The 16,406-nt window shown below is 44.7% G+C and overlaps 1 protein-coding gene across 1 annotated transcript in view; it reads right to left on the bottom strand.

Moving 5' to 3' along the window:
* Positions 1-10,496, bottom strand: part of MTHFD1 (methylenetetrahydrofolate dehydrogenase, cyclohydrolase and formyltetrahydrofolate synthetase 1) — a 40,371-nt gene extending 29,875 nt beyond the window's left edge. Inside the window, exons 1-2 of the mRNA XM_063159778.1 lie at positions 10,392-10,496; positions 2,228-2,312 (exon numbers count right to left, since the gene is read on the bottom strand). Coding sequence (XP_063015848.1) covers positions 2,228-2,312; positions 10,392-10,432 — 126 coding nt within the window. The 5' untranslated portion in view covers positions 10,433-10,496. The remainder of the gene's footprint in view (positions 1-2,227; positions 2,313-10,391) is intronic.
* Positions 10,497-16,406: the final 5,910 nt, after the last annotated feature.

Below are 16,406 nucleotides of genomic sequence, written 5' to 3'. Positions count from 1 at the left end.
TCCTTGGATCTACATCAAGGAGACAGAGTTATTCCTGAATTACTGTAAAACACACTGATAGAGGATATGAACAGCTGGAACTAACAGGAAAGTTCTTTCAAGAACAAGGCAGTTAAAGACAAGTTTCTGATCTCCTGCACAAACTATTTGCATCTGTTGAAAAACCTTAAAAACACAGTGATCCCCAAAGCAGAAAATACTGCCTGCCATCTGATGTGATAAAGTTAAATCCTTAGCTAATTAACATCATCAGCAGGTGCTGATAACATTCAATTATCTGATTAAGGCTTTCAAAAACGTTGGGCCTCTTTGATATTCGGGAATCTTAATTTTATGTACGTGTGTGCTTTGATGGAGACATTTCTTCCCCTGCAGTTTTGAACCTTGGGAATTTTCCTGCCAAACAAAAACCAAAACAAGGACAAAGTGGTGCACAAAGAAAAAGCAGCAAGTGGAACAAATGCCTGCAGTTTTTGGCAGCACTGAGCACTCACAGTACAACTGCATTTCAGGAGACCACTTCCATCATCCAGTATTTTTGTTAAAGGTAATATTTCTTCTAACCTTAAGAAAATAGGGATCAAATAAGGAAAAGCTGATAAGCAAGCTCTTGAAATTCTGTTCCCTGGTACTCAGGAGCCATCCCTGGTTCTCACATAGACTACAAGCTGCAGGAATGACCTGATCACCCAGAACACATTGGTTCTTCCTCCTAGGTACAGATAAAGTGGCAGTCTCCCCCTGTAAAGTCTGCTGGATTTAGGAAAAGGTTTGCTTCACAAAGGGAAGAGAAGCAGGAGATGTCAGCAAATATGTTTTGTGAATAAGGAATTACTGACTACAGGACAAAAAAAATAAAGATTAACTGACTTATTCTTTGAGCTCAGAGGACACCAGACGCCTTCCAAGAACAGAGCACAATGTATGGTGTGCTACAAATAAAAACAGCTCATTGTCCTGACCTCACTGAAAAACAGACAGCTGCAAACACCAATATTAGGAGAACTCCAAGTCCCGATTGTTTGACAGCTTACAAAAGTGTCAGATAGCCAAAGAGCAAACAGGTTGTAAAGGACTCTGAGACAATCCAGGACTGAATACAAGGCCCACCAGGAAAACAACCCAATAGCACCACAAGACAGCAATTTTTCAACACATTTTATAAGGCCAACAGTTCAGCAGCTTTCATCAAAGCACAACTAAATTTTTAGACCCTCCTTCCTCCCAAGCATCTGCAGACAAAGCTTCTGTAGAGACAATCTGCTTAAAGCTAATGGAAAGGAAAACCAGAAAAAAACCCAAAACAAAACACAAGCACAAATTTGTTCCTGGCATCAAAGAGGAGCGTGGCCTTTGTGTGCTATGGTGGTATTAGCACTGGAATCCACAGACAGGCACCAAAGGCTCTGCAGGGGCTCAAAATACTGAAAAAGGACAAAAGTCATTGCCCTAAGCAGCCACTTCCATTCCCTCTATCTTTTGTGGACACACAGGTCCTTCCTGTAGCATGACACTTGCTACTGCTGGTCACCTTCTGACCTAAGAACAGTTTCCATCTTTTTATAGCTGCAAAGAAAAATATTATGCCAAACACAGGTCAAACCCCTGTACCTGTTATGTGCTTTTTAGTGCTTTTACCTCTGCAAGCCTTTCTGGTAGACTCTAACACCTGCTCACTTCTGAGGGACATTCAATTCAGCAAAAGAATGTTGTTCCATCCCTTGTACTCACAGTCATCCTGGCCAAAGGTAGTTTTAGTTTTGTTTGGGTTCCCTCCCCTCTTCTACCCCTCTTTTCTCTCCATGTTTTGACATAAAAGCAGACCAGATCACTTAATAAACATCCCATTTGGAGGATTTCTGGTACAAACACATCTCTGAAAGCTGCCAAACTTCAGGGCTCACTCAAGTGCAGAGATTTCAAACGGAGTTTACAAGCACTGCTTGCTCTTAACAGGCAAACAGCTTGATTTTACCATTTCACAAACACAACACTCCAACAGAGAACAGGGTCTGAAGAAAGAAATAAAACAACTTAAAAACCCAAAAATGTTGCTGGGCTCTGAAACTTAGCAAAAAGACATAGCAGGACTGTGGCACCATCTCACAGAGAACACTGTTCCTAATAAAATGCTACCAACTTCAAGGCAGCCTTGATGAAGCTCATCAGCCTTTACCACTGCAAAGAAACTCATATTTTCTGTAGTTGGCATGAAAGAAAACAATACCTGTAAAATGGCAAGTCCTGGTCTGAAGCCTGGAAATTTCTGAGTCATCTCAACAACTTGCTGCTTTAGTCTCTCTCTCACTTGTCTGAAAAGGGGAAAAAATGAAAAGAAATACAAGGTAGAAGTTAATCACAGGGCTGAATTCTGATACAGTCAGGAGTTGTAAAAGTGACAGATGGGCAGACTGGCAAACATGCACTTATGCCTTGAGTACACAGCTCCCAGCAATCTCCAAATAAAACTGATGTCAAAAAAAATCACTGAGACACTCTGGAACCAGGTTCATTCAGATTTATTTAAATAACTTTATTTCTTTGAAGTCTACATTGTGCCTCTTCATGCTGTCAGAGGATACAAGGATAAAAAAAAGGTTCAAAATTTGGCATGGAAACTCTTGGGACTTCAAACTCATTTCTCAAAAGGAAATCCTCTTTTCACCTATGCTGTACTAAAATTACCTGAATCCCAGAGGCACCAGTTGTCACTGTCACAAAAGCTGTCCTGGTAAGGGATTATGAACCTACAATGGTAAAATTCTGGGAAATAACTAAAAAAGCAGGAGGTACCCAAAGATAAAGCAGGGAGGAGAATGGGAGGTGGACAGGAGTAAGGAAAAGTCACCAAACCCTGGTTCACAGCTCAGGCCAACTCTTCAGTAAAGGCAGGTTTAAGGATACAGTTGTAAAAATTCACAACTTTGAAACAGAGCACTGACTGGTTGTTCTAGCTCAGATGTGAACTCACACCCAGCTCACCATGGAACATTTTAATAACGAGTACTCAGCACTGCAATCAGCCACAGACAGCTCAAAAGTCACTGTCATCACCTCTCCCCAGCCTTGTGCTCCTCTCTAATTTCTCAACCATCCTCTGGCCCCACAGGCAGAATCCTTCACCAGGGAAGGGGAGGCCCAACTGCTCCATCTCCTCACCAGAGGCAGTCAGGATTCTGAAAGAACTGACCAGTTCTGTCCATCTCACAGGCTCATGGCACTGGAAGGAGCCTGTGGCACTGCACTGCAAATCTAAGAGACCCTCAGAAGCAAAAGCCAGGTAAGCAAAACCTCACAGGACATGGGAGGCTCGACAGGTCTGTCCATGTGACCTCCATCCTGTCCCATCCCCATTCTCTGAGATGAGAAGGTGCCACCACCACACTCAGCAAATCCACCCTGCCCCAAACAGCCTTTTGTGTAAAACACAGCTCTCCTTATGCTCATTTAGCCACACATCAGTATCATCAAATCTGCTAGTGCCCGAGTGGGACCAGACTTCCCAGACTGGAGCAGGTGCTGCTGGTGCCAATTCATTAAAAATGTGAATGGCAAGGGTCCAGGGACAGGGGACACAGCTGATGCCAGCTGGGAGCCTGTGATTCCTGCATAGAGGAAAACAAACAGCCAGTGAGGCAACTCCACCCTGCAACTGAGCTCCAAATCAGAGCTGCCAGAGGCAGGAGAATGGCAGCAGCACACAGCTCCTCAGCCCAGCAGCCTGATCCCAGGGACAGCACAGCTGGCCCAGCTGGAAGCAGCCCTAAGGCTGTTTGAAGCCTCATCTCAGAGGGAGTCACAGCCTCCAGCTACATCCCAAATCATGCATCTCTCCTGCTGCATCCTGAATCACGTGGCCAGAGCTCTGCTGCACCTGAGGAGTGGGTTCAGAGTATTTATAGGTACCTGCATCTGGCCAAGTGGTTCAAAGTCTCAGTGGAAGTGACTGTTCTCAGCCTTATTTAAGAAACCAGATCTGAGCCTTTCTTTGGCTGTCACCTCAGTAGAACACTTGACATCAGGACCAGCTGATGAGGTCAGAAAGTCTCATAGCAAACCTTAGCCCAGCGTCACAGATATCTTTTGTGAAAAATCCTTTCTTAAGATTTTTCCTTGTGAGAAGCTGCAGTTTCAGCAACAAATGTAAACAATGGTTATCTGCTGCTGTAGAATGCAACAAGTAGATCTGTGATTAGTCTCCTGTAGATGTTTAAATTTACTGACTAGTCATGGCAGAGGTGGCTCTCACTCTCAGTCTGAGCCAGCTGCCTTTGTTATTCATTCTTTTCTATTCTTAGCTTAGCTAACCTTCTGAGAACCTTTCTTTCTACTCTTTTTAGTATAGTTATAATGTAATATATATATAATAAAATAATAAATCAAGCTTACTGATCATAGAATCAACATTCTCATGTCTCTTCACCTGAAAACCCTTGTGACCACAGTCACAGCCCAGCAATTCTTTGTGCTTAAGTGACAAAAAATCATCTGCTGGGCAGCAAAATCCCCAAGTGCCTCTCCTTACACTGCAGCTGTAAGGCCCTAGGGAGCACCTGAGCTGGCTCATGAGCAGCCTCTAACAACACAACAGTCTCGAGGAGCATCACAAACCCCCTGGACGTGGCCAGTGAGTGGGGGCTGTGGGGAACTCCTCAAGGGAACTATTTCTGAGATCTCTGGTGTTCCAGTAAGTTCCAGCACTGGTTTGCGGCCAGCAAACAAAAAGAAATACAAACAAACATGAAATATTAGAAAGGGCCCCAGGTTTAGGTATTACTTTTATTGCAGTCTGCTCAGCTGAAGAGAAATGAGCCCACCCAACTTCCTCTGTGAAGCAGGGCTGTGGTGTGCTCTCACCCCCAGCAGCCACAGCTGTTCACACACGGCATTGCTGTCACTCTCTCTAATTAGGTGCCAGGTCACCTCCCCTTCAGCTCCCGAAAAAAGGCAGCACACACACAAACACACAAACGTGGTGCTGTCCGTGTGATTTTCTTTAGGAGCCTTCAATCAAGGAATCGTTTGTTAGACAGCCACCTAGCGTTGGGTGCCACTGCTTCCAGTGCTCACAAACACCACACGGGCAAAGGTTTAAGAGAAAATTCAAGAAAAAAAGAAGAAATCATTGTTTTTCCCCAAAGCCATAAAAATTATCTTTGCAAACCAGCAGCTATTTAGTTATACAGTCTACAAAATTCTGTTGTGGACCTCAGGCCTTCCCAAAGATAAAAGTTCATATTGATAAATCAACACTACTTTTTACTAGCTGTATGAAGGTGCTTTTAAGTCTTCAAATAGAAAATTTGCAATTCTATGTGTCTGCTTCCCCAAAAGCCTTCTCTCTGACTCTAAGCCCCCTCCTGTGCCCACGTGCCCTTCCACAAACAAATTCATGCAGCAAACAAAAGTCCAGGGTCCACACAGGTTAAGGACAGCACATGGTTCTAAGCATACAATGCAACAGCCAGCTCCAGAGATTAAAGGACTTGTTAGCATTTCTGTCTGTGGGCTGCAATTCAGTTAACTGAATTTAAATTTATTAAGTGAATTTCCCAGTAATTCAGACAAAGGACAAACCACACTCCTTTAGCTCTGCTGGAAATGGAGAGAACATGGTTCCCATGTTAGCAGAACCTCACACCCTCCTGTGGGATTAGGACACACAGCACCACACTGAAGATGACACCAGGTGTGTTTCTGTTCCTCCTTTGAGTAACAGGGTCAGAAGTCTATGTAAAGAGTGCCAAACACAGGACCTGGAAACACCTCCTCAGAGACACTGATGCTCCAGAAGAAGCCTGTCCCCAAAGGGGAGGGTCTGGCTCACAGATTCCCCAAGGGTTTCATAACCATGCAGCAGAAATGCTCCTGCTGCAGCCCTGCAGAGACAGCTGCATGAGGCTGATGGTCCTCCCCAGCTCCTGCTCCATCCTGGCCAGAGCTGTTGCCCTTGCAGCCATTCCTCCTTACAGCCACCAGCACTCCCATGACCAACACCATAATGTGAAAAAACAAACTTTCCCATCTCCGAACCACCATGGCACCATGTCCAAGGTCAGGACAATTGCATTGTCTTAAAATGCTGTGAGGGGACTGCAGAGAAGAATGTCACAGAACATTCCACTGCACCCAAAGGAGGCACAGAGGAGTCTCTCCTCAGGGAAGTGACAGCTTGGCTCAATGAGTGGCACTGGGATAGGAAATACCTTGGGAAAGACCATCTGAACACTGCTGGCAATTCAACAGCTGGCTCCAGACATCATTGAGAGCTGGAATGAGTTCACATCTCCCACCCTCTTGTCTCATGCTCCTGACACACTGTCATTATCTCCTAGGAAAAATGCCTTCTACTTTCTACCACTTCAACACTCACAAGGTTTTTTAACCACCTTATTGGCTGGGTCAGCACAAATACATGCATGAGCTCTCTTCAGACCAGATAAACACACAAAGACATTTCTGATTTTTAAATATTTTTTCATCATGTCCAAGGTGGGTCTGAGAGACAGCAATTGAGGCACTTTGCAAATGTGGATGACTGACAATAGAACAACAGAGTTTAACACAAAGCTGAGTCCTTAAAACTTGGAAAAGTCTGCCCCAAACATGAGTTATGAGACCACATTCCCACGCTGCAACATGCACGCAGGCCTGCTTCCCAAAATGGATACTTGCATATAATACCTACTATCAGGTGATTTAATCAGAAAACACAATAGCAATAAGAAAGGACTCAATCCACCTTTGGACTGAGTGGCTGCCAGCACTCCAGACAATATTCTAGGCCTATCTGCAAAGGTTTGCCTTCTGAAGGAACAATATTGAGAATTTACTCATTCCACAAAGGGGGCACAGCAGTCCCCAGATGTTCTTTGCCTTCCCTGTGAGCTGGTGCTGATGTGCACAGATCACACACCTGTGGCCCTGCTGTCCACCAGACAATGTTTTCTCCTCTCTTATCAACTCTTTAGAGCAGGGTTCAATTGTTTTAAACTGAGTCTGCACAGCACTGAACACAAGGGGTTCTTGCTCATATTTGGGGCCACCAACAGCACTGGCAGCTCACTTTAACTCAGCCCATCCACAGTGTGGGACCCTTCAGTGCAAGCCTGAAACATTGTGGGTAGGATCTGGTAAAAGAAAGCTCAGGGATCAGGGAATTTTTTCCATTTCAGACTAGATTTACTTGGAGTTACAATAGGAACTCTGGGAAAAAAAAAAAAAAAAAAAAAGGCCCAGACTGAAAAGGCTGAGGAGTTGTTTACTGCACTGTTAGCCCCAGCTGGAAGCTCAGCCTGATCACCACTTAATTGAGCACTCTAAACCCAAAGCACCACCCGGCCCACCCCTAGGAGCTGTGAGAGGGGCCAAGTCTTCCCTGCCATCACAACTCATCAGCCACTCTTCCACAGCAGAAATGTTGGTCCACTCCTGCTCCTACCAACCAATTTGGGCCAAGCCAGAGTTTTCCAAACCTGGGTTCTTTCAGATGGTAAAGTCTGAACTCACTGCAGGGCACAAACTGTAAAGAAGAGTCACTACCATGTTTTGCTCTGATTATCTCTTTAGACAAAGAAACAGAGATTGTTTTTTCTTCTGGGAATACCAGCAATAAAAGGTGTAGAATACTGTATTTTTATTACCTTCAACCCACCATATCCTGCACACTTAAAGCACTGCTTTTCCTCCTCCCATCAGTCATTTGTTTACTGTGCTGTTATACAGTAACTCATCTTTTGTAACTCATTTGCCAATGAGGCAAATTTAACTTGTAGCAAGATCTGAGGCAGAATTACTAAACAGCCACTCAGAGAAGTAGAGGAAATCCATCCTGAGGTAACCAGCCAACTCAGATTGATGCAGAACCCATCCAATATTTAATATATTTCACAGACTGTGCAAGCTTCTTGTTTGTATTGACAGAAGCAGACTAGATGCATTTTGATGTTGATGCATTAATATCAACACCAAAATCCTACACAGAAAACAATGCCTGCTGTGTTCCCCTTCCCATGCCCAGCCTAAACACATTTCCATCCTCACAGGAAATACTCAAAGCCACTGAAATTGTCAATTTTCCTCTGTACCTCTTCTGAGCCTTTCAAAGGCGTGAACTGCCTTTATCACTTCATTAAGTTTTCCTTACTTATAGAGGCAAGGAAACTCTCTCAAAGTACTTATTCCCTTTACATGTTTCACAAGAATAAGAATGCCAATATCCACCTGATTTTTGTTTAAATAGCTGGCATGATTGGGAATTAGGTATTTTTACATCTATTTTGAGGAAGGGGTGCTTGGTGGCTGGAGGAGAAAGTTCACAATACTTATGAGCTTTGATTTAAAACACACACAGTAGCCCAGCTTTACATAGCTGAACATTACTTGTTTGATTCAACTCATTTGTCAATATTTGACTGACTTACAAATAAACATTTTTCTTAATTAAAGGGTAAAGTAACAAAACCCACCCCCTACAAGACAGTAACTGAAAACGTTTTGCAGCTGATACAAAGTCAGGGACATTCCCTTTCTACAACAGGCAGTTCAGTTGAAAATTCCTAGAAAAACCACATGTCTGTCACTTCTGCTGCTGCCACTCTTGGCCTGGAGGTGAACTCTGAACAGGGAGAATCCCTTGGACCAGCACTTCTCCAGGGGTCTGGAGGAAAGGCACAGCTGTCTCCAGGCTGGACAGCCCAATCCCTCATGACTCCTTCAGAAACCCCACCAGAAAAAGGCAGAACTACCTAAGGCCCACAGGCAGCAGGTGATGCTTTTGCTGTATTGAACATAAATACAGCACAAATAAAAGGAGTGAGGGACAGCTGAGCAACTGCAATTATTTTTTTTATTCTGTGGTGTCTTCAGGTCAAGATTTGATGAGTCTGGAAGAAGACTTCAGCCAAACACCTTAAGAGATGTGCTGGAAGTTAATCAAACCTTTCTCCTGCATGTGCCTATTAAAAGCTCATGCCTCCTCCCCGCTATTTGCACATCATGAATGTCCTCTGAGAGCTGGTAGTTTATAGCTACTATATAGTACAGAAAACAAACAGAAATAAAAAATTTCACCCCTATATCTTTAAAATTAAGTAATGCAACATGCCATGCCAAGGAAGCTAGAAGTTTTAATGTGAATTATCATTGTACCCCAAATAGCATCTCTCCAGGACCAACTGCACTTCAGGGTGACTTTTTATGACAGGAAAAAAACCTACAAATCATCACCTACCCACCAGCAGCAAGCACAGGCATTACAGAGTGTGCTGGCCCCAACACTGCCAAAAGCATCAGGTGGAATGAAGCATGTAAGACTGAGAGACTGCAACACACAGGTGGTACTGGCTCCAAAAATACCAGGTAAAAAACATGTAAGCAGCCTTTCCTCATGGATATTCACATTCAAGGCACATTAGGCCTACTTTTCAGTACTGCTCCACTGTTGGTTAGATGTAGCTGTGTCATACACAGCAATACCTAAGAGGAAGACTAACTGCTTTGCTGAGATTACTTTATACCTTTTCAAATGTAACCTTTCTACCCGAATTCCCTGATTATATCCACAGGAGATACCCAACTAACCTACCTAACCGAACTCTGTTTCCACAGAATACAACAGAACCACTGCACTGCATTTCCCCCAGGATTAGGGACATTCATTTGGCTTTCTTACCAAATGTGTGTGTTGAGTGGCAGCAGAAAAGACAAGCAAAAGTTTTTTTTAAAGACACAATGCAGGCTCACCTATACCGAGGGCTTGCCAGCTGAGTAAATGCTGAAAAGTACAAGAACACTTTTTCTTTCAAGGTTTCCCAAACCTTTTATATAGCTTTGGCAGGACACCTGTGACCATTCTGCTATGTGTTACCAACATGTGAATCAACTTATTTTCCTTTAAAGAGGAAGAGTAAGTGCTTGTAGAGTATGAAAACAGAGCCCATACCTAAAGCACACGTTCCCCACTCCTGCTGATAAAGCATCCCACCAGCCCAGCCTGCAGGCACAGAAGCCGCAGGTCAGCCCGTGCCTTCACACCTGCCTGGGCTCTCATCTCATCCATGCTGAGCAGCACCCGGTGCGTTCTGGGGCACTTTGCACTCTCCTTGAGACCTTTAACACCGTACCTCGTCCAGAAACTCCCAGTTTACAGCCAGGAAGAAGCGAGCTTTGGCTGCAAGCTAGAAAAAAAGCTGTAGGGTGTCTCCAAACCTGCTTCGTCCGCAGAGCCAGAGTAAAAGCCCCCACAGTCCCATCCCTCTGCCAGCACACCCGGATTTGCCGGGGCACCCCTCAGCTCCACGGCCACACTGAAGGACAGGAGCCCCGCGGCTCCCGGGCGAGGGAACGCGGCCGATCCGCGGACAGGGCGGGCGGGCGGCCCCGCTACGTACCCGGAGACAATCTTGCCGCTGAGGATCTCGGCGGGGGCCATGGCGAGAGCCGGAGGGCGGGCGAGCAGCGGGCCTGCAGAGGTGAGCGCGGCGGGGCTCCGGGGCGCTCTGCGGGACGCGCTCTGCCCGCCGCCGCCTCACTCCCGCCCCACGTGGCGCGAACTTCCCGCGGCCCCGACCCCGGGCCCGCCGCGCAGGCGCTGCCCCCGTCCCGCCCCTCCGCTGCTCCCTCAGAGAGGGCGGCGGGGCTGGGGCCGTCCATGTCCCGCCCTCCGCGGCTCCCTCAGTGCAGGCGGCGGGGCCAGGACCAGTCCGCATCCCGCCCTTCAGCGAGGGCGGCGGGGCCGGGGCTTGTCCATGTCCCGCCCGCGGCCCGGCTGCAGTACAGGGGAGCGGGGCCGAGCGCTGTGCTGAAATGGCCGCCAAAGCGGCCTCCAAAACGCCTCTGAGGCAGCGCTCCCGGGCGTGCCCGGCCCTGCTCCGCGGAGAGCGGGAAGGAGAGGGCAGCCCCGGAGGGAGCTGAGCGTTTCAGCTGAGCTGGGCTGTGCGCAGAGAATAAATACGGAAATCCCACATCGGTGTCACAATAATCTGTTCCTTGTCCTCTTGTGGTTCTTATAACATGTCATGCCAAGAGTAGAAATTAAGAGTGGAGTTATAGATTCACAGAGTGGTTTGGGTTGGAAGGGACTTAAAAGATCATCTAGTTTCGCCCCAAAGCCAGGGGCATCTTCCACCAGATCTGCCCAGCCTGGCCTTGAACAGGGATGGGGCAGCCACAGCTGGGCAACCTGGGCCTCACCACCCTCACAGTAAAGAATTTCTTCCCAAATATCTAAATCTACCCACTTTTCGGTTTGAAGCCATCCCCCCTTGTTCTATTGCTACATGCCCTTGTAAAGCATCCCTCATTTGTATAAAATAAAGTAATTTTAGTTTTCAGGATTTCAACACATCTGTCCAATGTAGAGTTGCCAAACCAGTGGCTGACCAGAAGGAAGGCAATGAAAAGGAGGTTGGGACTGTGGCCTAAATTCATAAAAGTTTTCAAGAGTGAGAAACTGGTTCCTAACAGTGTCCTCCAAGGGATGTATTAGCACTAAATAATCCCATTAGAACTGGTGAAGGTGGTATTTTCCCATCAGATCCATGCAGTTGTCCACATGCACTGTTATTTGCATGACCAATGTTTTTCCTTACTCTGCAGACCAGTGCGCACATTTTAGGACCTTTCTCAGAGAATTGTCAGTGGTTTTCTCACATATCTGGCAAATAAGTGATTAGCATCCAGCCAGAGCTAGGGACGGGAAAAGCAGTTGAATATCACTGAGGCAGACTGGCCCAGGCAAGATAACGCTGTGACCCAGAGAACTGTCAAGGAACTCATCAGTGTTCCTTGCTAATGTCTAGCACACAGTTAGAGAACAGGTCCATGACTCAAGAAACTGGTGATAAAGAGTTTTGGGGCAGAGAACTGGCTGGTGGGGATTGATGCTGGGCTGACCCCACAGTTTAGGTTGCTGCTGGGGAGTGGTAGCACATTCCTGTGCCTCCAGTAAATCTGTGCTCTTTCTGCTTTGGGATCTAGCAACATCTGCCACATATTGGCAGTACAGCAAAGAAATGGGATAATCTTACTGCAAATCATCAAGCTGTGGAAATCAGGAGTGAATGCTAGAACCGCAGTGCTCCTGCTGAGAATTTGAGGCTTAAAAGGTCTGTGTGAAGTGCTTTCACATAGACTTTTGCTTTACCTAGAATGCTTAGGTTTGGAGAAACGAAGTATCTGTTCTGAAGAGTTTGCTGAGAAAACTTTCAATCCTGCTATTCCGTAATGTAATCAGCTCACAAAGGGATTTGGGGAGCTCTAGGATTTTGAGATGAATGAAATGCAGGTCTTGCTTCCACCTAGGGTACAGAGCTGTGAGGACAGAAATATACAGACCCTTCTGTTTTAGAAGGTCAGAGGCTTTAAGGTTGCTTCTTTGACATTCTAGGAGGGGAATGTAAACCATACATAGTCCAAAACCCAACTGAGGATAAGTTACCTTTGTGTTTCCTTTATTACACGAAAAAGTGACATATTTTCTGCTTCTTTTTTTTTTTTTTTTTTTTTTTTTTTTTTTTTTTTTTCTGTTGAGGGTAGAGATTGCTACCTTGGGTGATTAAATTACCTTAAGTTAACACAGTTGTAATTGTAGGATAAAAGGTCAGAAATTTCTCTTTAGGAGTGACTTGGAAACCAGAGAAAACATTATAGTTTGAAGGTTTTATATGTTAAATAAGAAAAACTATAGAAATAAATACAAAAAGCTATAAGAAACTTCTTTCCCCCCTTTATAATGTATTCCCTGTACTCCTGGAATGCAGCAACAGGCACTTGCAGTATTATACAGTCAAAACTCAGATTACACAATTGGTCAAGAGGAGGGATTTTTCTAGGCTGCTTAAAATTCTGTGCCTTGGTTGTTTCTTCTGTTGCTTTTATCTGAGGCCTGAACGAACTCTTGGAGGGCAAAATAACCCAGTGTAAGGGAAAAAAATCCCCACAAATCATGAACTCCTTCAGCTAAGGACTGGATAAACTCACAAAAACAATTTTTGTCAAAAATAGACCTAACACCCAGGATTACAGTGTAAAATTATCAGGCAGGGAAAGAAAAAAAAAAAAAAAAAGAAAGCCTTTTTGTTCAAAATATTCAAGTGACCTTACTTGCAGAGTGAGCAGAAGACACTGTTGCCATCAGGAGCTGGAGATTCCTACCCAGAACTGCTAATTTGTATGATTTACATGTGTGTGAGCAATAATCCTCCCTTCTTGCTTTTCTTAATGCCCCAGCTTTTGAATAATACATATGCCATGATGACAGATAAAACTTTGAATATTACCCAAATTTATTGCAGGGGAGGAACTAAGAATACTTCCAAACAACTTCTTCTATCACTTCTTTAGTTTTGATCCAGATTCTAATTTTCAGGAAGGGACAGACTCATGAATTCTAAATATGCTTATGCCAGAAAATCAGACTAACCTTCTTTTGTCAGAGCAGGAAGTCCTTTTGTATTTCTAACTTGTCTGATGTGGCAGTCAAGCTGGGATTTTTCCTCAGAAGTTATGCACATCATGTCTCTAAGTAAGAACGTGTTCTATAACATTTATTCTTAATTTTCATCCTGAGATCAAAATGCTGGAAAAGGAGGGGGAAAGAAACAGAAAAGGGATTATGTGATGAGAAATGGCTGAGCAGACCTTTCTGCCCAGCTCAGAGCCACATCCAGCCCTGAAATGCAGTAAAAAAATTAAAATTCCTATTCATGTATAGGAACTGTCAGAGAAACACAGTGCAAATGAGACAAACATTGTGAAAATGTTTACAAAGTGGACAGCAAAAATCAGTGTTTTATGCATTCAGTATCAAAGCAGGCTTACTACTTAATGGTTGTTGGGATAGGGATAAGAACAGTTACTTTGGGATAGGCTGAAGCCTCAGTGTAAGAGTTCTCTCTGCTCTGAGTGTTGCTCCAGCATGGTCCTTCTCCCTCCCTCACCTCCCTGCCAGGATCCCTGGGTTTGATTTGGCAATTCCCACAGTGTGACTGTTTACCTTTGCATCCACCCCCTCTTACCCAACATGTCAAAAGTTATGAAGCTTGCTCTTTTAAAAAAACCCTGAGGGCTGCAAAATACATGCCAGAAAGACTTTCAATGTTATTGGTGAGCTAAGAGCTGTGCCTCTGATGACACAGGGCCACAGAACCTGTGATTTGTCATAAGAAACTGATCCCAAACCATCAAAGTGAGGAAGAACTTTAAGCTGCTTTACCCATTAGGTGGGATGGCTAGGATGGGACATTGTCTCTAGTAAAGGGGTGGAACAGACAAGTTAGATTAGTTTTATAAATCTTGGTCAGAAAAGGGATTTTGAGAAAACCTGTTTTCAGGAGCACACCAGAAAATCAGTATTAGACTTTGATATTCAAATATTTATGGGAAACTTTTTGTGCTTAAAGATGCCCCACTGAACAATGAATGACATTACCCAAGAATGTCCCTTTATCTACCATGGTGAGGGACACAGCTTTGTCATGGGGTAATAGTGACACATTTAATCACATGCTCTTGGTCCACTCTCCCTTTGATCAGAGCATGGCTGAACTTTGACTGTAAGGCTTGAGACTGATCTCAGTCTATGCTCTTTGGAACAGCCCTTACAGCTAAGCTGTGTTAATGAAATAGCAGATGGCCTGAGCTATGATTTGTTCCATCATAAAATGGTCCCCAAGTGTAGTTGTCTCCTATTCTGTGCAGCCTTATCATGTGTTCCATCACTGAAATAGGAAGGTGGTGACACGGCCAGCTGTTGGGCAGTCGCTATGGAAGGTGCTCTCCTGGGTTTGCGTGGTGTTTCCTCTCTGGATTCCTGGTGGTTCCTGGTCTGATGGCTGAACCAGCAGAACAGATACTTGGAGTGCTCTTTGTCCATTTCAGTGCAAAGGCAGACAAATTACCAAATCACTTCCAAGCACAGATTTAACTCCAACAAACTGGGTTTTTTTGTAAAACCTGTGACGGGTACTTTCATCATAGGTATTTCTGGCGAGGAGGTAAAGCTGGTTGTGCCCCACAAAGTTACAGTAACAAACAGATCTCTCAGATGCTCTCCTGACCCCTGTCTCCAGCTTGCTGATCACTTGCCTATCATGCAGGGGTTTTGGATTGACCATTGTTTATATGTCACTGTAAAGACAGCAATAACAGTTCAGATTATCTCTGAATTTCCACATGTGTTACTATGCCAATGACACAAAGATGTACCTAGTTGACTGAATTTTCCATTGGCTGTTTTTCTTATTCTTCCAGCTAGCTTCCTTTAGCTACATCATCTTACCTTCACACAGAAACCCAACAGTTCTCATTGACCTCCTATGGATCCTGCATAAGGTCTTGGTAACAGTTTGAGGAATTTTATGTCACACTTGATTCCACTGAGAACAGTGCCAGAGTGCTTGATAAATGTAGGCCCGAGGTTATCCCAGCTCTTTGATGGTAAGAGAGAATTCAGATCAAAGAGACTATTTTTGAAATAGTTCCCTCTCTCACCATTCCTAATACTGCTGCAGCATGCTGGGGCACTCCATGCAGTAAACAAAAGCCTAATTCACTGTCCCAACCTGCCTGTGAGTCATGTATTACCACATTTTTCAGATAAGCTGAGAAAGAAGGGAATATTGATTGCCTAAAGCAGAATACAAACTGAAGCAATGGAGCTGTGATTAACTACCTTGACATTTCCACCTCCTCCTAATTCTTTTAGCTAAAATTTTTAATTAACAGTGTGTGGCTACAGAGGACTTCTCCCTTCTTTTGCCTGAGAGCTGAGTGACTTGTCTGGTAGTTGTACCAAGAACTGCTCCATTAATAAATGGGGCAGAGCTTGTCCAGAGACACATTGCTAATGTTTGCCCTGAAGCTGTGGATTGTGTCCCTTCCCTCATGCTCAGCTGCATCAGGGAAGAAAAGCAGTGATTCCAGTGTTTTAATCTCACAAGTCTGCAGAGCTCCAGTGCCTGTCCTGCACATCTCTGGGAGAAAGATTTCTCAAAAAAAAAGCAAGGCTTGCTCATGTCTGCTACTGTGAGCTCTCTCTGAGCTTCCTGATTCATAAACCAGCTGGAGATCTCATTAGAAAGTCTGTGCCATGAAATGGTCCATCCTTTGCTCCTGTCTCCAAGACCTTTACATAATCCAGCCAGGCAGTGGTAATGTTTTGTCCTATGTCAGCCATAGCTGGCAAGAAGCACAATAAGGACCTTTCTGGTCCTCTGTGTTGTTTTGAAACTTTGGATTTTGACATCTGTAGCCTGAGCACCCAGTGCAGATGCTTGTAGATGTAGTAATTCTACTCTGGAACCCCAATGTTTTGCAGATAAAAATGTGATGAGCCTGTGCTCCAAACTGTTCTGAGACAGAGACAGTGCCTGATGCTTCCTGGGCACAGGAAGATCCAGAGCCTG

The sequence above is a fragment of the Melospiza melodia genome, chromosome 6 (assembly GCF_035770615.1).
Source record: "Melospiza melodia melodia isolate bMelMel2 chromosome 6, bMelMel2.pri, whole genome shotgun sequence".
In the NCBI taxonomy this organism is placed as follows: domain Eukaryota; kingdom Metazoa; phylum Chordata; class Aves; order Passeriformes; family Passerellidae; genus Melospiza; species Melospiza melodia.
This window is presented reverse-complemented; position numbering and strand designations above follow the sequence as displayed.